Source organism: Ovis canadensis, chromosome 12 (assembly GCF_042477335.2).
Source record: "Ovis canadensis isolate MfBH-ARS-UI-01 breed Bighorn chromosome 12, ARS-UI_OviCan_v2, whole genome shotgun sequence".
Classification (NCBI taxonomy): domain Eukaryota; kingdom Metazoa; phylum Chordata; class Mammalia; order Artiodactyla; family Bovidae; genus Ovis; species Ovis canadensis.
Genome location: NC_091256.1, coordinates 76,357,486 through 76,379,183, shown reverse-complemented (window position 1 = coordinate 76,379,183; position 21,698 = coordinate 76,357,486). Strand labels below are relative to the sequence as shown.

Genomic DNA, 21,698 nt, shown 5'->3' with positions numbered 1-21,698 from the left:
TGAATAAGAGATGAAGAAGTGCTCTTATGAATAAAAGAGCAAATGTCATGCAAATGTCAATGAGAATTATTGTTATAGTGATTCAGCAAAAACGGTTTCATCTTCTCTGACTAACTGGAATCTGGTACAAACACAGCTACTAATCGTCAGGGTATCACTGATCTTGACAAACTCAAGATTAGGCAAACTCAAAACCTGTGAATGGCCAGGCATGGAACATCGGCAAGTGAACTGGGGCTGCTGTGCGTTAACAGGGAAAGCTTAGCAGAGACATTGCCTGACTGAGTTGGCAATTTGTACCCTACCCCACCAACTGCTGCTTCAGGAAATGGAAAATCTGTGGGGCCAGATCTTCTCAAGAAATCTGGGGTTTTGTGTGGAACATCCTGATTTTTAAAAGGCTGTCTTTCTTTTTATTTTAAAAATTCTCTGGGGGCCAAAGAAAATCCAGATGAGGCCATGGGTTGGCACTTTGTGACCTTTGCATTGCACAGTCTCAACTCACTATGAATCATCAGAGATGGTTACAAGATGGTTTCTAAATGCACTGCAATTGTATTTTTGGATCTAAGGATTTACAATTCACATAAACTTACAATAAACTCCAAGTAACACCACATTCCCTCAGTTATAAATCTTCACCCATTTCTCGACCTTCATGTTTCAGTCCCACAATTCTGGACCAGAACATCCGTGGCCACTTAGGTCCGATGCACCTAAGTCCTATGAGTTCTGCAAAGCTTGATTTAAATATGAGCTCTGTATAAAACCTCCATGGTCCTCCTCAAAGTCTTCCAGGTATAAATTATGATGAAACTGTCCAGTGTAAAAGATCTGAATCAATTTTTATCATATCTCATCGGCCCTTTACCCGCTCCCCCTGTCAAATGGAACACCACCATGACATTGCAGTTACTCACTCCTGCGAACACGAAAGGCCTAGATCAAGGGGGCCAAGAATGAAGTTCAGTGGCACTTACCGCCAAACACATCTCCATTCTGGTAGTTCTTCCCTTTCTGGGCTTCCTCTTCATTTTGAACAGTGGCAACATGCTTGGCGGAGGCACAGCCCATAGTCTCATTCGGTCAGCTTCAGCCGGGCTGAACTGCAAATCATCTCTACAGACACGGGGACATGTTTTTTTTCTTTAGACACAGGGAAAATCCACCTTCTTGCTGAGTCAGTCAAGATGGGTGCACCTGGAAGAAGACAGCGCTAGATCAGAATGCATAACAGAAAGCCCGTGTCTCCGCGTCTGCAGGGTTTCTTGCCTGAGTCCACTGGATGGGGGTGCGACCAGGCACCGCAGGGGAAACACAGCATGGGTCATTCTCATCGCACCCTGTGCTCGGAAAGCAGGGTTGGAAGGCTTGCACCCTGTGCAACACGGGGCTGGACATTTTGAGGAGATAAAACATTTCTTTTTATTTATTCTAATAAATATTTGAGCCTTCCTACTTGCCACATACAAACTTGAAGGGTCATCTAGGTTTGTTAATGTTCGGGAATCTCAGAAACCTTCAGAGAAAGGGAAGCACATGGACGAGATCCACTGAGTTCAGAAGGCTGGGGAAAGTCCTCCATCTTTCTCATCTGGCCCTGTAGCCAGCTCTTTCCAGCAACTCCAATTTCACCCGGAGGGAGTGAGCTGGAACATGGGCTAGTTTATGCATTTCTGGTAGGTTCTAAAAAGTGATTCAATATTTTATCACTGAGGTGACACTGTTTGGGAAGGAAGGAGATGGGAGACATTTTTAAAACCTCCTATACAATACAATGTATTAAGTACCATGATAAACATATCATAGGAATCTATGGCAATGCAGAATTCAAAAAAATAGATTAAATTGTGATCGGGCAAAGGCAGGAATTAAAAGAGGAAGTGATATTTTGTAGCATCTTAAAGTTTGGTAGAAACTTGCCAGGCTTGAAAGGATAGTAGCATCATCCAAATGTAAAGAACTCCCTGAGCTAAGACACTGGAGTGTGGAAGACCATGGTGTGTGTATGTGTGTGTGTGCACGCGTGCGTGCAAGCACATGTATGTTCAGAGGGGTCAAGTGGGGGTGGGGGAGGGAAGAGGACTGCACTGCTGAGGCTTGTGAAGGGCCTGGAGGAAGCCTTGCTAACTTTATCCACTTTAATAAAGATAAACTATAAGATGTCGCAAGATAGAGGAAATCCATTTGATCCAAATCTGAGAAGACTTTGAGAGATACTGAATTAGTAGCATTCAAATCCATTCTGTCAACCTACTACAGTGTTTAAAGAAACAGTACTGAAATATGAGACAAGAAGAAGCAGAGACAGGACTCAGTTCCAGAGACAGAAGGGAGAAAACTCCTCTCCAAGCAGGCGGCTGCCAAGGGCTCCAGCTTTGCCCTACAGGGCAGCACTTTCTCAGGGTCCACCTCCCCATCATTCTGCATCATCAGGTAAGGTGACAGGGTGGGTTCCCAGAATGAATTCCTCACTTTCCAAAACGGAACATGGGAAAACAACTTCACGCATACACAAGAGAGCAACCTGAAGTGGAGAGGAAACCTCACCTCCCCTTCCAGTCTGTTGCCACCTCCTCATAACAAACAAAGTGAAAACAGGAAGGAGAGTGGGAAACCCTAGCGAAATCCTGAAGGACAATAGGAATTCAGAGACAGTTTACAACCCTCCTCTCTGGGACTCCTCTGGCCTTTCTTTTCCTCATTCCTATTTCGTGTGAACAGCTTCACAAGTTACCCAAGAAATTAATGTAAGAATCTAAGATGTGAATTATTCTTTGCTTCTCCCCAAAAGCATTGTGCGCTGTTTCTTCTGTTTTTAAAAGCTGTGTTTGTTTGTAGCAACAAATCTTACTTGAATTTGAAAAGTTGAAGTCACATGAAAAATCACATTGCGGAGGGCAAACAAAAATAAAACATATTTTAAAACTTGTCAAGGGACTTCTCTGTTACGCAGGCGTGGAAGTGAGGGGCATGTTAACAAGCAGATTAGATATGATTCTAATTAGACACTTAAAATTCAAGTGATGACTTGGGAAGTCTTCATTTAATTGTATTTTTTAAAAAGCACGATCAATCAAAATGAGTTCTCTCCAAATCACAGCTAGGTGCAGATTTTGTTTCTGGAACACACACACCACGTATTTTATTACAGTAATTTAAAGAGTGAAGTTTTCCAATTTTACAACTTCATCAGGAATATATTTTAATATTTTGTCCATGTCAAAGGAGATAATTATGAAATTATCTGAGAGGCAGAAGATCCACAAGTCTCAGAATGAACCATGGAGTACTGGGGAGTTGTTTTTACTATGTCATCAGTCCTCCGCACATAAAGCATTGTGCGTTCATTCATTCAACAGATATTTACTGAAAAATACTAAGTGACAGACACGTTTTTCGGAAGACCCTGCGTATAGAAACATAAACAGGACCAGTCTCCTCCCTGTCCCTATAACATGAACACTCAGAGAAAGGAGATCATGAGAAAGACCAGTTTCACAATGTGGTACAGCAACTGCCAGTCAAATAGAGAATGACAGGGGAATTCACCCCACAGGGCCTGATTCAGCCTTGAAATCATGAATGTCAAGAAAAGTTGGACTTGAGATCTGATCACAGCTGAATAAACATCACTAAACCACCCACCTCCCCTACAAACTACATTTCTTTTATGCTATGCTATGCTATGCTATGCTATGCTATGCTATGCTAAGTCACTTCCGTCGTGTCCGACTGTGCGACCCCATAGATGGCAGCCCACCAGGCTCCCCCACCCCTGGGATTCTCCAGGCAAGAACACTGGAGTGGGTTGCCATTTCCTTCTCCAATGCATGAAAGGGAAAAGTGAAAGTGAAGTCGCTCAGTCGTGTCCGACCCTCAGTGACCCCACGGACTGCAGCCTTCCAGGCTCCTCCGTCCATGGGATTTTCCAGGCAAGAATACTGGAGTGGGGTGCCATTGCCTTCTCCGACATTTCTTTTATAGTCTGATATAATGTCAAGGTTTCATTTCTACTGAAAATTCTCTTACTTACGGAATCCAACTGCGACCTCAAATTGAGGAGACCTTCAGAAATGAACCCCTACCAACTGCCACCATCATCTGCTCAAGGTTTCCCTGGGGCTTCCTTTGTGGTCCAGGGGATGAGAATCCACCTGTGAATGCAGGAGACGTGCGTTCCATCCCTGGTCTGGGAAGATCCCATGTGCCATGGAGCAGCTAAGTCTGTGTGCCCCAACTACTCAGCCTGTGCCCGAGAGCCCGGGAATTGCAACTACTGAAGCCCACGCACCCTACAGCCTGTGCTTGGTCACAAGAGAAGCCACTGCAAAGAAAAGCCTGTGAACCACAACTAGAGAGTAAAACTAGAATAGCGCCCAATCACCTGAGCTACAGAAAACCTGAGGGCAGCAACCAAGACCCAGTGCAACCAAAACTAAAGAAAGAAATAAATTTTTTTTTAATAAAAGAAAGCTTCCCTTTAGTTTCTACTTACTACCTTTCACATAAATCCAAGCATATTTTTTTAGTTTCCACTTTTCCATCAGTTTTCTTCAGCTTATCTCTCCCAGCTCCCACATCATCTGTTCATTCACGCCCCTGAAACTACCCCACTTAGGGAAGGCTTAGGGTGCGAAGGAGGGTGGAGAGACCCGAGTACTGAGCAGACAGTCTCGTTCTCACATATTGTCATTAAGAGCATGTTATTTATTTCTGAAGTCACAGATCACAGGCTGAGAATTCAACGGAAGCATCTCTTTGATGGGATCTTCTAATACCAAGTCTCACTGAGGATGATTTTTTAAAAACTAAATAATCTATATGTAAGATCATCAGTTCAGTCGTGTTCGACTCTTTGCAGCCCCATGGACTGCAGCACGCAAGGCTTCCCTGTCCATCACCAACTCCCAGAGCTTAGTCAAACTCATGTCCATTGAGTCGGTGATGCCATCCAACCATCTCGTCCTCTGTCATCCCCTTCTCCTCCTGCCTTTCAGATGTAAGATCATCAGCAGTTCAAAAACATGGGGTCCAATTAATAGCCCACATGAGTGTGTGTTAGTTGCTCAGTTGTGACTGATTCTTTGCAACCCCATGGACTGTAGCCCACCAGGCTCCTCTGTCCATGGAATTCTTTAGGCAAAAACTTTGTGTAAAAATCTCCCCAAAGGGGCTGAATGGCTATATTATCCTGTATCATGAAATTAGAAGCTGCAGATCCCTATCCACAATGTTACACACTAAATTAATACCGCACTGTCTTTTCATTTATTTTCATTTATTTTTGGCTGTGCTGGGTCTCCCTTGCTGCGCTGGCTTTTCTCTAGTTGCAGTGAGCAGGGGCTACTCTTCAGATGTGGTGTGAGGGCCTCTCATTGTGGTGGCTTTTCTTATTTCGGAGCACAGGCTCTAGAGCTTGTGGGCTTCAGTAGTTGTGGCACCTGGGCTCAGTAACTGTGGTTTGTAGGCTCCAGAGAACAGGCTCAATAGTTGTAGCACATGGGCCTAGTTGCTCCTTGGCATGTGGGATCTTCCCAGACCAGGGATTGAACCTGTGTCTCCTGCTTTGGCAGGCGGATTCTTTACCACTGAGCCACCAAGGAAGCCCTCTCGCCATCTTTACAGGATATTTTTCATGCTTTGATACAATCTGTAAATCCAATTCAAAAATTTTCAAAAGAACTCACAAATCTGTAACCCTGCATGTTTACCCCTCCCCTCCTTACACTATGCCTCAAGGCTCCTCAGGTACTACTTTAGATATCCATAGGGGAATTATTGTTCCAGGACACTTCACATTGTAACATGAGGAAGTTCTTTCCTGTACATAAGTCCTAAATTTTTATGCACTTTTTAATGTGATACGTTTGGCCCTTTTATAAGAAAAAATTATGGATTTATGATGACTTTTTTCTTTTTTTCAATGCAGATGATATCTCTATTTTTTAAGTTTTTTTCCAGCTTTATGGCAGAACAATTGACAAACCTACAATTTACTGAAAGTATTCAAGGGAATACTTCAATATACTATATTTGTGAAGGGATTCCCAACAAGTTAATTAACACGTTTATCACTTCATGTATTTACTCTTTTAAAATGAGAACACAGTTCTACTCTCTCAGCAACTTCCAATCATCCAATATGGTGTTATCAACTATAGTCACCATGTTATACCCTAGACCTTATTCATCTTACGACTGAAAGTTTGTACCCTTTTATCAGTCTCAACTTATTTCTCCCAGCCTCTGGCAACCACAATTCTACCCTCCATTTGTATGAGTTTGACTTTTTAAATTTTAAGATTATCCGCAGGCTTCCCTGGCTCAGTGGTAAAGAATCTGCCTGCCAATGGAGGAGACACAGGTTCAATCCCTGGTCTGGAAAGGTCCCATATGTCGCGGAGCAACTAAGCTTGGGCACCACAACTATCGAGACTGTGCTCCAGAGCTTGGGAGCCACAACTACTGAAGCCCGCATTCCCCAGAGCTCGTGCTCTGCAACAAGAGAAGCTACCACGAGAAGCCTGCACACTGCAATAAAGAGCAGCCCCCGTTCACCACAACTAGAGAAAAACCTGCACAGCAAGGAAGATTCAGCACAGCCAAAATAAATAGATAAAAAAAAAGATCCTGCACAAAAGTAATACCATGCAGTAGCTGTACTTCTCTGTCTGGCTTACTTCACTCAGCATAATTTCTTCCAGGTTCATCCATATAGTTGCAAATGGTAGGATTTCCTTCATAATCGGGCTGAATCATATTCCTTTGTGTGTGTGTGTGTGTGTGTGTGTGTGTGTGTGACATTTTCTTGATTCATTCACTGAAGGACACTTAGGTTGCTTCCATACCTTGACTATTGTGAATAACGCTGCAATGAATGGAAGTGCAGATATCCCTTCAAGATAATAAGTACATAGGTGTTCAGAATTGTGACTGTGGATGGCTTTTTTCTTTACCTTAACTTTATGTACCGGAAGCATAACTTTATCAGAAAAAAACCTACTTCCATAAAATTGGGAAGGAATAAAATATGCAAAATCTGTTTTAATAAAAATCAGAGAAATATCTGAACTGTTTTTAAACAAAGGTTATGCAAAATATTTCTGCTTACATAATATTATGGATAATTTCACTTCTCACCAATTAATCATGGATTTTTTTTCATTTTGGATGGAAAAGTTAAAAATATTGTAGACAGTTCTCTTGTTAAAAGAGATACTTCTAAAAAATGAATTAAAAATGATAAACTCCATAAAGAAACCCTAGGCCAGAAAGAACGCGAAGGCACCACATGAGCTTGGAGGATTGGAGAAAAATTGAATTCTGATTGCAGTGGGCACACAGAGAGCTATGAAGTTAGCAGTTAAGAAAAAGATAATAGGCACATTATTAATAGATCAGGAGCAAAGTGTCCCCTCTTTCTTCCTTTGATTAAAAAGGGAAATCAAGACAAGGCAACATCTAAAAACTCCTTTCTTTTATTGAAGAAAGAGCCAACATCCAAGCTCCACAAAGAAAAAAATATATATATAAATAACTAATCAGTCTGTGTGCCCATCTGTTCTGCTTCGCTGTAATGAGTGTTAATACAGCAGCCCACTGGGGGGAAGAAGAAAGACTGCTAAAAGGGATTTCTCATTTTGAAGCTCTGGTATCCTTGGGCCACTGTTAACACCATTTCACATTTCATTGTGCATGTAAAAGATAATACTCAAAGAGATGCCACATTTGACATGTGGATAGTCTGGAAAAGTCAAACCTCCCTATTGCCCAGCATTTGCTGGCATCACAAAAGATATTCATTCCTCGCCTCACACTCATTTGGTGACATGGCAATTGACAACATGCTATTAATGCCAAAGAAATAGGAATATCTGCTTCAGCTTTCTCTATAGGAAAACTCTCACTTTTTCAAATAATAATTGTACAGGGATATCTCTCAGAAACATAACAATAGTAAGTCCTATACATTTCTGATGGATTTCTGCAGTGGGGGATGGCAAGGTGACAAGTGGAAAGAGAATTAGAAGGGGAGTGAGGATGCTGAGCTCTGATCTCAGGCATCACACACCCCTCTCAGTACCAAGGCTGGGCTTCCTCTCTCTGAGCCTTTTCCTTTGATTCTATGATCTACCTGAACATAAATCCAAGTGATGCTGAAGAATGAAATTACCACTTGTAAAAAGGCCATTTCTTACCTAGACTCAATTTATTTACAAACTTTGTTTCAACACTTACCCAGTTAAGATATACTTGCAATTTTTTTCACCCAAAATATTTCAGGAAGCCCTTTGAAGTCTAAAGATTATTGCCAATTATGTTTTGGCCCAAGGGTGTTGATTTCAATTACATATCCAGTGAAAAAATGAACAAGGCTTGGCCATCTTATTTTTCCTTTTCTATTCTGCCTTTCATAGACAAAAATATATTTTTAAAAATGTTTCCTACAGAGAGTTGGATGGAAAAAGCTTGTGGTATAACTGTTCTTCAGCTAAGGGTTGTAGAGTTTGGTGCCTTTACCCTGTAGCTAAAAACTCTATTCCTGTATTGACTATATGTGTTCACACAAGTTCATACATATAGTGTAGTGAAGTCGCTCAGTCGTGTCCGACTCTTTGCGACCCCGTGGACTGTAGCCTACCAGGCTCCTCTGTCCATGGGATTTTCCAGGCAATAGTCCTGGAGTGGGCTGCCATTTCCTTCTCCAGGGGATCTTCCCAACCCACGGATCGAACCCGGGTCTCCTGCATTGTACACAGACGCTTTACCGTCTGCACCACCAGGGAAGTCTAGTTCATGCATGGCTGACACTATTTCTGGGAAGGCAAGAGAGGAAAACACCTGATCCCGATAAAGACTCCACACCCACACCAGGGTGAAGCTATGCAGAAGAACTATGCTGTTTCTAGATTTTTCCTCTGTGATCAAGGCCAATGGCAGATATTCCTGGACTTTGAATTCTACCTTTCCCCCCTTCTTTGTTCATGTATGCTCAGTCGTGTCTGACCCTTTGCAACCCCATGGATTGCAGCCCATCAGGCTCCTCTGTTCACGGAATTTTCCAGGCAAGAATACTAAAGCAGGTTGCCACTTTCTACTCCAAGGGATCTTCCCGACCCAGGGATTAAACCCACGTCTCTTGAGTCTCCTGCATTGGCAGGCAGATTCTTTACCACTGCATCACCTGGGAAGCCCTTTCCCACTCTCAAGACTTGGAATATCAAAGGGATTTCCAGGAAGTTGCCAACCTGTGTCAGTGAGGAACCTTCTTACCCAGACACTCATGACTGGCATCTTTTGCCAGCTGTGATTCCTGGTTCATCATGTCACCTGGGACAAATCTATGTGGCTTCCTTGTCAGTATCCTAATAATAACAGCTGTTCTCCCTCTTTTATGGATTTTTTTGAAACCTAGGTAGATTGTGACATGCTTTGCAAGGCTCTTAGAAATGCAAGGTAATCTTCTGTTGCGTGTACTGTGCTCTGCCACGTGCCTGCCATTACTTATCAGCCTCATGGCTTTTCAGAAGCTTTAGGTGGAGTCAGTTTGCCCAGAGGGATCCCATATGTGGCCCTGGAGAAAATGAGAGAAAAACAGATGGAAAGGAAAGAATAAAGATCAAAAAAATGACTAGAACATGTAAGTTCTAAGTATGAAGTACTACAAGGGCAAATCTGATTTTAATCTAAGCACAAAAATTGGTTCTTCCCAAATGGCCAGTGAAGGACGAACTGGGTGACCTGTGTGTTGAGACATATTATAGAAGAACAGACATGATTCCTGCCTTTGAAGGGCTAGCATTCAGACAGGGCTAACGGATCAACAACACAATAAAATAAACTAAAATTCCAACTACTAATGTACACTGCAGGGGAAGAAATGATGGGAGATGTTCTTTGAAGTCATAGCGTATTTCAAGCTAATTAAGTTAGTGCTTGTCTCAGCTATTTATCTATTTCTGGCTGCGCTGGGCCTTTGTTACTGTGTGTGGGCCTTCTCTAGTGGCAGCCAGCAGGGGTTACTCTCTAGCTGTGGAGTGCGGGCTTCTCACTGCGGTGGCTTCTCTTGTTGTGGAGCGTGGGTTCTAGGCCACGTGGGCTTGGTAGCTGTGGCTCTCTCAAGCTTAGCTGCACTCCAGCATGTGGTATCTTCCTAGGCTAGGGATTGAACCCGGGGTCTCCTGGACCACCAGGGAAGTTCTCAGCTTTGTTTAACGCAACAAGAGATGTAGAAACACCCAGCATCATGTGCTACCCTTAGCAGACCTTGGGTGAGAGACCCTCATTTACTGACGAAGAAGACAGTTAAAACACATGAGCTGCTGATCCTCTAACACCATAAGCTACAACAGAACTCCAGCTGGATTGTGTGATAGTCGCTCAGTCGTGTCCTCCTCTTTGTGATGCCATGGGCTGCAGCCTGCCAGGCTCCTCTCTCCATGGAATTCTCCAGGCAAGAATACTGGAGCGGGTTGCTGTTCCCTTCTCCAGGGGATCATCCCGACCTAGGGATTGAACCTGGGTCTCCCACATTGCAAGCAGATTCTTTACCAGCTGAGCCACCAGGGAAGCATTCCTTGGAAATCTAAGTCTCACTTCTGTAGTGCTGAAGACAAGAGTTGAATGCCACTCTTCTTTGATACACACACTGGGAAAGCACATGGGGTTTTTTCCACACTGAATTACAAAGACAACTTTTATACAAGGCTAGTGTGTTCCACATTTCTGATTCAATTTAATCTCTAAACTTCAGCCTTAAACAGATTACTGTGGTAGATAAAAAAGAAATATGACCAAGCAACACATAAGATATGAATTATCTAAACTAACCATTAGGAGAAAATGTGAGAATCCTTTAAAAATAAAGCCAGCTGATATTTCATTTGTGGATTTTGGTTCTAATATTTGAGTATGTGTATGTTTCATATCCTCAGAACTATAAAAACTTTCAGCAATGTAATGTAGCAACACTTTGATAAGATCTGAATGCTTAAAATGGAAAAAGTATTTCTCTCAGAATCTAAAGGCACATCCCTCTTTCCTCCCACAACAACTTCTTTCCTCTCTTTTTTCCCTCCCTGCCACAATAAGTGAACCCATCCATCAGAGACCACTATAAACTCTGGCCTAAGATCTCTTTCCTTGTGCTTTGCCTCAGGCCACACAATCCCAGGTCTGAGGAGAAGCCAGCAATGATCTAGTGATTGAGTAAATCCATCACTTTCCTGCTGGGCAGACGGCTATTCACTGAAATGAGTGTCCCTAAGAGAAAGCTTTGGCTGCCTGCTAGAACGTTCCAGTTCTATTCAGAACAGCTCCATTTCTGGAAATGCCCTGAAAACCTTAAGAAGGCAAATAGATAAAAACTCCTTGTTGGTGAAGGGCTCAATTTCTCTCTTATACATACACAATAAAAATTCTAGTGATGCAAAGATCACCTCCAGTATTTTGTGATTTTGTAAAGGTAAGGAGTTGGGTGGCTTTGAGCAAGTTATTGACTTCAGAGGGCCTTGAGATCTCATTTATGAGATGGATAAGACCACATAAATTTTGAGGGAGTAGATGAGATGATATATGTAAACAGCTTAGCACAGCATCTGGCAATCAGCAAGTAATCAATACATGACAGTTACTGCCATTCTCACCATCATGGTCATGACTGTGATGGTGATGAACTTTGTAAAGAACAGGGCAGGGGCAAAAGAGACTAGAGAGAAGAGAGAGAGAGATGAGAGGTCGACTGCGGCAGCTTAGCTCTTCTTAGGAACAAAACCCAACCAGGCTGACGGAATGCAGATGGAGACCAAGAGACAGCAGCTCTGCAGCAGGAGAGACTCATGGCTTCACTGCAGCAGTGCCTGCACCTCTGCAGCACTGGGGGTGGGCAGGCCAGCCCCCGTGGGGACGTCCCAGGGCTCTGAGGGCAGAGGCCGCTGGGTGAGGACAAGCTGAAGGCCAGTGAGCTCCCCTAAGCTTGGTCACAGCTGGATGACTGCCGCTCACATCTTCCCCGCTTATGTGTTTATGCGCCTCTCTCCTTTACCAGACAGGCTTCCAAGGTCGCGACCGTGTCCTAATTATTCCTCTCTATATTCCTTCCAGCACAGGTCAGGCACACAGTAGGTCTGCAATAGATGCTGAGCAGATAAATTCTCTTGGAAACTTCTTTTCACAAAGAGACATGGGGGACTTTTAAGGGAGGGAGCTCTCCTCCGCCCCAGGTCCTAGGTCACCTGCATGAACAGTGACCTCTTTAGCATATATCACCAATAGCTACAGTTAAAAGTGTTCATCTGAGCTATTATAGACCACTTAAAATTATGTTCAGTATCTGATCCCTAAAAAGACAGAGAGTTATATGTAACACATACTAGTAGAATGGAATTCTGGAAGCATTTGGCATTTGTGTAGTTGTCCCTGGGCTTTCCTGGTAGCCCAGCTGGTGAAGACTCCTTCTGCAAAGCAGGAGACCCCAGTTCAATTCCTGGGTTGGGAGGAGGGCATGGCAACCCACTCCAGTATTCTTGTCTGGAGAATCCCCAAGGACAGAGGGGCCTGGTGGGCTATAGTCCATGGGATTGCAAAGAGTCAGACATGACTGAATGACTAAGCACACACACCCACAGTTGTCCCTAATCTGCCCCAGAAAATTGGGCCGCTTATTTATTTCAACAATCTTTTTTTTTTTTTTTTTGGTAACTTGTTTAGTTTTCAACATTTCACTAGGGACTGGAGATTCCAAAATGGATAAGTCAGCCAGACCTTGATGTGCATTTCCTGACTGTCAACTAGAATCCAAAGATGTTGAGCAGCGCTTTTAAAACTCAACCATCTGAAAAATCAAAGGTTTGTTTTTGCTTTTGCTGTAATTTAAATCTCTCCTGAGTTTTTCATGACAAAGAACTATTTACAGAAGATGTTCTCAGAGGGCCAAACAAATTGAAAGTATAAATACCATTTCAGGTAGCACAAATCAATGCCCCTTTAACCTACTGAGTTAAAAAAAAACAAAACCAAAAACAAACAAACAAAAAAACAAACAAAAGCACTTCAGTTCTCATGCTGCTCTCAAGAAAGGCACAAGACTTTGGGAACTTCATCGATTGTGTAGAGCTTGGCCAAAAATTACATTCCGTGTGATCATCCACTTAAAGAAAACAAAAGGTAAGAAGCTGAGAGAACAGACCCAGGAGGACAGTCGTGGGAGAAATAGCCACTGCTCCCGGATATAGCAGCGGATGCTATTCTCTGGCTCCTGACTCTGCACTGGGGGGGGTCTTTCCATGCACCTACCATCATTTCAGTGATGTTTAGTGGGGTTTGAAACCACAAACACATAAAGAGGGGACAAGGAGCTCTTCCCTAGCCTTGACGCTCATCTTCAGTCACTGAAATGTGCCTTAATAAAGGAACATCTAGGGTCACAGGTTACGAGCTATGATGACCTTGCAAATATTACCAAAATTTGCAGTCTACTCTAAAAATTATTTGAAATCAGCCCATTTGAAGTAGCATAATTAGTGAACACGATGTTCCTTCCCACTTATCTAGAAAAATGAACTTAAAAAAAGAGACCAGAGCTACAAGCTCAGTAGGACCAGACAACAGAGGAGCCACCAAACTGGGGCCTGCCCACAGGAGACCAAGGCTCAGCATCCAGTTGCCCCAGCCGGCACCTCTGGTCACTAACGCTCTCCAGAGATCCACCTTCAGTTCCAGCCTGACACATGAAGGTTTCAGGTCTTCATCTGAATAAAGAACTAAATGCATGGCTTGATGATAAACTCTTCTACTGGAGAGAGATATGGCAGAAATACTACATTTAGAAACTGACCACATTCTATTCTAACAAGGCCTTTACTCAGCTGTCATCTCTAGGGATGGTCAGGCTGGGATCTCTGGGGGGGTCCAGGCTGAGGGGGTTTTAGTCCTGGATATGACAAAGGCATATCTGGTAGGCTGCTTGATATCCCTGTGTTGAAGGAGATGTCACCCCCACATCACCTATATTATGTCACTGCCATCACCACCCCAGGAATGGTACTACAAAAATGCATGTGCACGCTAAGTCATTTCAGTGGTGTCCGACTCCTTGCCTGTGGACTATAGCCCGCCAGGCTCCTGTGTCCATGGGATTCTCCAGGCAAAAATACTGAAGTGTGTAAAAGACATTTTCTCATTCCAAGATCTCCCTGAAAATTTTAAAGAATTTTTAGGATTCAAACTCAAATTTGTATTTGTAAACCATGTTCTGGACTCAGCTTCTCACTATTCATCAGCATTTTCTAGGCCATAGTTTTTGTTTGTGTCTTTGCTGTTCAAGGGCTTCCCTTGTGGCTCAGTTGGTAAAGAATCTACCTGCAATGAGGGAGACCTAGGTTCGATCCCTGGATTGGAAAGATCCCCTGGAGAAGGGAAAGGCTATCCTCTCCAGTATTCTGGCCTAGAGAATCCCATGGACTGTATAGTCCATGGGGTCGCAAAGAGTCGGACACGACTGAGCGATTTGCACTTTGCTTCACTTTACTTGCTGTTCTGAGAAAGGAAAACATTGAAAAAGCCATGTCCAGTGACATTAGGACAGTCCTATTGGCAGTTTTAAAAACATCAGAACATGATTAAAAATTTTAGTAAAAAAAGATTGTACTTCTCATAAGTTAGTAATTATCCATCAATTAGTTTTCTACAATAAAGACAAATTAAGATTCTTAGCGCATTGATTCCATCAAGTCCTTCCCCTGGCCCCAAACCCTCCAAGACTCATTAATGCCTCTAGGGTAAAGACTGAGATACCCGGACTTTCAAGCTAGATACTGAGGTCAAGGTTCTGAACTTTGCAGGTGAGAAGACTGAAGACTGAGGAGTTTAGGTGACTAACTCAGGGTCCCTTAGGACCCAGAGGCATTGACTGACTGTTTCCTCTTCCTACTGCTCCAAGGTAACATCCTCTTCATCACTTCAGGGGGGTCTCATAGACCACCCTTCTCCTTCAATACTCTGCTCACAAGCCCACCTCTCTACTTCTGCTTCAGCCTTTACTTTTCCAGGAAGAAGCTTCACACCATTTCACACCTTCCATCAATTTTCTCTTTCCTAAACTCTTACTCATAGAGTCAACTATTCTGCATTTCTTAGGCCTCTCTCTCTAAACAGACACTAAGTGCTTTGAGGCAGAAACCACCCTCTGTATTTGTCTCCCCTGTTATAGCGAAAGCCCGGCTAGACACAGAGTAGGAACTCAATAAACCCGCTTCAAAAGAGTGACCAGCAGGCTGGCCTTTTCTCCCCATCTCTGCACTGGCTATCCTCTGCCTAGAAGGTTCTCTCTCCTCACCTTTGCCTGGCTAAACTCTGGTTTGCATGAGCTGTCATTGCCCAAAGGTCTCAGAAGACCCCACAGCCCCCTTCATAGCTGTCATAAAGGGCAGAATATTCTTAATTCCTAACTGTCTGTCTATTGGTCCCATAAGTCTAGAGCGTAAACTCCATGGGGGATACAGATGATGTGTTTCTTGCTTCCTACTGTATCCCTAGCTTCCAACAGTGCTTAGCTGAGGATATGTGTTTAGGCGATAAATAAGGAATGGAGTTGTCCTCCAGAAGAAAGTTTGAACTCCTCATGGAAATCAAGGCTTTCCATCCACATCTCCAATTTCATCCAGCTTCCTCCAGGCATATCGCTCTAGCCAGTCTAGTCTCTAGCTACTAATCCCTGAACATATTTTCATATTCTAACCCAAAATGCCTCTGCTCATAGTCTCACCTTAGATAGAAAGCCCTCCTGTTATTCATCTCCGGCTGTTATTCAAATTCTACCCATCCTTCAAGGTCCAGAAGAACAAGCCTTATCACCTCTAGGAAACCTTGCTCCAGGCCACACAGATCTTCTGTTCTAAATTCATCAGCAAGTAACCACATGGCCTATTCATCACCTGGCTATGTTCCTACGAGTCCACACTTATCTTTCCATCTTAGTGTAACCCGGCCTCTGGGAATCCCTTTCTTCTGAAGTCAGCACTTACCTCTCCTCTTAAGACATAATTACATACATGGTCTTAGATCATCTCCTGTGCTGCTGTTTTATATTGCTAACTTTTGTGCATTTTTGTCTTAGTATCCTAGCCCATTTATAAATTTTTCAAGGAAAGTCATGCTTTCCATGTCTTTGATCCAATGCAATTATTTACACAAAGTAGGAGATTAATAAATATTTGTTACTTGACATGTTAGCTAAGAAGCAAAAGTGTATAGGAGGAGAGAATTATGGGAATTACAAAAAATTACTTTTGCCAAAAGCGCAGTTGAAATTTCTGATTATTAGAGGCTGTTTAGAAAGGTCAAATGGTGATAGTATAATTGCACCATAATTTAGTAAAATTACTCTCTGAATAAAGGTTAGTTTTAAATAGAAACTTTTGTCCATAAGATAAAAAAGAAACTATAAATAGAAGAGAAAACTTAACAGAAAAGGAATAAAAATGGAAAGAAAGAAAAACATATACCAAAGATTGACATCCCCTATCCCCACCCCTAGATCAGGAGGGCTGGCTGCAGCTTCCACAATGGTATCCGTTGATGTTTATTACAAGGTCTAGTTCATGACTGAGTTATCATCATAGCCTTCTATAAATGCTTGCCCAGAAACTCCCTGAACATGAATAAAATAGCTCTTCCAGTGTTGCAGCGGGAGGAGGGAGGAGTAGCAATCTCTTTTTCCTAGTTTGCCACAAATATTTCCTTACAGTAATTATTTTTTGATGGACTATGTCTAACTATTCATTTTATCTCACTATAGCCCACCCCACCCTCCCCCACCAATGTATACAGCTGCTGCTTTCAACCACAAATAGCAATTTTAGAACACAAACACTGTGTTGAGGGATCAGTAATTCAGGGTTCAGTAACCTAGCAACAGAATGTCAAGACCTCCTAATCTGCACCCTCAACTGCTAAATATCCACACACCCTCAAGAGACGGGTCTGCAAACCCACTGTTCGAATCAGGTCTGGCTGAACACAGATTGATAGCGGCCAGCAATGGAAACATCACAAAACAGAGGAGGCTTTTTGTTGGGCTCCAAAAGCCAGAGAATAAAGGAACAGAAGAGCTTCCCAGGTGGCACTAGTGGTAAAGAACCTGCCTGCCAATGCTTGAGAAGGGAGAGACACGGGTTCAATCCCTGGGCCAGGAAGATCCCCTGGAGGAGGGCACGGCAATCCACTCCAGTATTCTTGCCTGGAGAATCCCATGGAGAGAGGAGCCTGGCGGGCTACAATCCACAGGGTCGCAAAGAATCGGATACGACTGAATAACGTAGCATACATGCAAAGGAATATAAACAGAAAACAAACACACTACTAGGAAATAGAGGCCACAGAGCTAGTATTTGGTGCTGGGAAAATCCAAGTTAGTTAGCATCTAGAGCTCTCTAATAACCCACACCTCCCATGTGATTTATATGCCAAAGACTGAACGCAAACATCAAGGAAATGAATTTTAGTTCCATTACCAGGAATGTTCTCCTAGATGAAGACAAGAAGAGAAAGGGATGCTTTAATTTTTTTCAATAAATTAATGAAAACTGAATCCTCATCTCTGAGACATATTATGAGAAAGAAAATGAAGACTCATGCCCTCCTCGCTGCTGTTTCACCTCATCTATCTTGCTTTAATGAACCTGGATTTATAAGGGCATCTGTAGTGAAGCATCCTCCATATCTTAAAAAAATATATACATATTTTATTGATTTTCTTTCCCTATCCAGTAGTGAAGGTCATGATACAGAAAAGCAGCATAACAATGTGGCTTTTTTTTTTTTAATCAACAATTCCAGCAGTGGCAAAAATAAATGAAACGTGGGAGGCTGTTTATTTGTATGTCAAAGAGAAAGCGAAATTCTCCATAGGGTGAGATGATCATTTGTTTTCCCCAATGAAGCAAACAAATCAAACAGGAATAAAACAGGAGCCTACCCTTTATTATTCATGGTGTAATGAGTTCTTTGCTAGATTAACCATTCTCCTTCCTTGTTACACTCACTCCCAAAAAACAGATGTACAATGACATCAGCAAAAGAGCCGAAGAGCATCAATCCAAAAAGACAGGAAATGCAGCAGCCAGACTTGTGTCCTTTTAAACATTAGCTGACTCCTGGCTGGGGCCTCTGGGTCTGCTGTGCAGGAAATGGGCTCACCGATAAGACATGTCTCTGGGCAGTAGCAACGATCAGGAGGATTTAATGGCACCAGTGGCTGAGGACAGGGAGACCCAAACCTGCCAAGGTTCTGGACACCAGGTGGCTGCCTGTGTTGTGTTGTTGCTGTTGATTAGTTGCTAAGTCATGTCTGCCTCTCTGCGACGCCACGGACTGTAGCCTGCCGGACTCCTCTGTCCATGGGATTTCCCAGGCAAGAATACTGGTGTGGGTTGCCATTTCTTTCTCCAGGGCATCTTCTTGTCCCAAGGACAGAATTTACATCTCCTGCGGCCCCTGCCTTGGCAAGTGGGTTCTTTACCAGTAAGCCATCTGGGAAGCCTGCCTATGCTGTGTGCTTATGGTCAAAAATCTTAGACTCACTGGATCCAATAAGGAGTACTCAGGGATGCTTTTCTCCCCTCCAACTCTACCACCTATTACTAGAAGGTGGACACCAAGAACATTCTGTCAAGAAGACCAGAGTAGGTTAGCCATAGGGGAGCCCTGTCCACTAGCATTCAGACAGTTGGTTAGACGGACAAGGCCATCACAGTGGCATACAAAGAACACCAATTCAAGCCTTGATTGAATGAGAGCTCCGGGGTCCTAAACAAGAGGTCTGGTCAACAGAATGGGTGATGTGAGTGCTCCTGGGTCATGGGAGGAGGGTGATGTGCCAATGTTGAAAATACTACCTCTAGCAGTGATGTTCAGATGACAGCAGGCATGCAAGCATCAGCATTTTCTGGGGAGAAAATGAAGACAAAGAAGACAAGGATGATGCGACTTCTCTGGTGGTCCAGCAGTTAAGACTCTGGGCTCCCAATGAAGAGGACCTGGGGTCGATCCCTGGTCAGGGAACTATATCCCACATGCTGCAATCAAAGACTGCACAATGCAACCAAAGATCCCATATGCTGCAATTAAGACCTGGTACAGTCAAATAATTTTTTTTTTTTTTAAGAAAAGACAAGGAAAATGTAGACAAGCTGGAGACAGGAAGGAAACTCCTCTTCAATGCCAAACGGTGATGGAGAGCTACGAAATTCAGGGTACTTCCTGGCATCACAGACAGAAAAACAGCTGATGCTCGTATACCTCGTCACCATTTGTGAAGCCTTTCACACACAGACTGGGCTCTGTCAATCTGCCAGGGTCTTCAGGAGATGATTCGGAAAACTCTGACAACATACCTCTGCTGCTGCTACTAAGTCGCGTCAGTTGTGTCCGACTCTGTGCGACCCCATAGACGGCAGCCCACTGGCTCCTCCATCCGTGGGATTCTCCAGGCAAGAACTGGAGTGGGTTGCCATCTCCTTCTCCAATGCATGAAAGTGAAAAATGAAAGTGAAGTCTCTCAGTCGTGTCAAACTCCTCGTGACCCCATGGACTGTAGCCCACCAAGCTCCTCCATCCATGGGATTTCCCAGGCAAGAGTACTGGAGTGGGTTGCCATTGCCTTCTCCCAACACACCTCTAGATGCCAATAAAGTTAATCCAGATTTGGGCACATCTGGAGAGGTGAAAAAGGGGGCATACTCCTTTAGATAAAGTGATAGTCACCCCATTTTTATTTCCTCTGCTTGAGAGTAATAGGATTTTAGTGAAGAAAAAAAAATCAATAAGGGCATCAGAGCATATTCAACGGCATTTATAGCATCGCTGACCTTATTACCTCTTGCTGGCACCTCCGCAACTCAATTTCTATTGAATGTCTACTGAAGCTGTGTTTTACTGGGGATGTAAACACCCACAAAGGAGCCTGCTTCTCCTGACAATGGTATCAGCCGCTCGAAGGAGCAGAGCGAACACTGGGATTGGGGGTCACACTGAGTGACTTCCCTCCACGGCTTGCCAGTCCCCCACCCCTAATCTATTTCTATCCCTACCTTACCAAGATGATCTGAAATGAAATGTGTGGCTAAGACATCTAGAGAAAAGCAGTGACAGCTTCCAGCATCACAAGAGAGGAAATGCGTGGCCCTCTCCTGCTCCCTTGCACGTTCTGCTCTCCCAGTTATGGAGGGAGCTGCTTGGGGAGTCCCAGTATGGAAAAGTCCTGAAGGATCACCGAAAGAGCTGGAGAGAGATGGGGTGCAAGGAACAGACAGGCTGAGCAGCTGTGGGGATGGAGACTGGCAGCGGCCAGAGGAAAAGGGAAAAGGAAAGAGAAGGGGAAGGATGCGAAAGTTTTTATGACCGCTTTTCTTGCAAGGTCCACTCAATCTCTAGACTCCACTCGAGGTGTCCAGTTCCTAGGAATCCTCTGTGATCTCTGCCCACGTGCTCTCTCAGCAATTCCTGTACTTTCCACACCATGTCCGCACTGCCTGCTATGTTGGTCTCCTGAACTATCCACAAGGGACTCTGATTCACTAAAAAAAAAAAAAACTCTCCTCCAATGACTGATACATGGAAGGTGTACCACACATGTTTGCCAAGTAGCATGAATCTTAAAAGTGGAGAAGATGTAGACAATGGCTATAACAATCCTAGAGCAGCTTTGGGATCTTAGACCTATACAGAGCACAACAAACAGTTATAAAACCCTCCAATGAGAAAGGAAAGTCATTCAGTTGCTGGGAAATAAACAAGGAAAGCTGTGTGCAGTTTCTTTAGTATTCCACAGTCCAAATGAGGCATTTTTATAACTGGCATCAATTCTCTACGGGTATAGGTTTCACGTGTTGTAGTCTTTGACCTAAAAGTGTTAAGGCAAACCTTAAAAGAGTCTGACTTGCCCTTCACTTGCTCCAGGAACAACTCATTTGTTGAAAAAACATAGCCCATTCTGTTAGGTAATGAATTTCTTAAATGTCAAGCTATTCACTAAAACAAATTACTCCCAGTCCATTTCCTGATCTACCCTTCTAATGAAGATTGTCTAAGCTGGCAGGAAAAATTAGGACCCTGGAAAAGTTTGTCATGTCAACATTCCCCTAAAAGGTATCAAGATACTGAAACGGAAGTATTTCATAACAACCAACACAATGTAACAGCTATAGAATGCTGTCAAATAATGTTTAAGTAGATATGATTATTAATAAGATTCTTTGGTTTTTTTTTCAAACATATGCTTAACTTTATCTAAGGAATGGCAAAATCTTTGATAGAATTTCCCTCTAAAACAGAGAAACGTAATAAAAATACAAATACTACTCTAACACTTTTTTAAAGATTTCTTTTTTTGGTGTGGACTATTTTTCAAGTATTTATTGAATCTGTTACAATATTTCTCCTGTTTTAAGTTTTGGTTTTTTTGACGAGGCCTGTGGGGTCTTAGCTCCCCAACCCATAGATCAAACTCATGCCTCCTGCACTGGAAGGCAAAGTCTTAACCACTGAACCACTAGTGAAGTCCCGCCTCTTATTTATTTGATGCAGACTCATTTATGCAAGAGCTAATTTCTCACTCTTTCTGAAGTTCCAAAATTCTATCATGATTTTGTTTCCTGACACAAACTTTCAGGCCCTTTAAATTCTGAATTAGTCTAATT

At 43.1% G+C, this 21,698-nt stretch overlaps 1 protein-coding gene across 1 annotated transcript in view; it reads right to left on the bottom strand.

Annotated features, from left to right (window-relative positions):
- C12H1orf21 (chromosome 12 C1orf21 homolog) overlaps positions 1-21,698 on the bottom strand; it is a 241,062-nt gene that overhangs the window by 152,177 nt on the left and 67,187 nt on the right. Inside the window, exon 2 of the mRNA XM_069546295.1 lies at positions 981-1,200. Within this exon, the coding sequence (XP_069402396.1) occupies positions 981-1,074 (94 nt within the window). The 5' untranslated portion in view covers positions 1,075-1,200. The remainder of the gene's footprint in view (positions 1-980; positions 1,201-21,698) is intronic.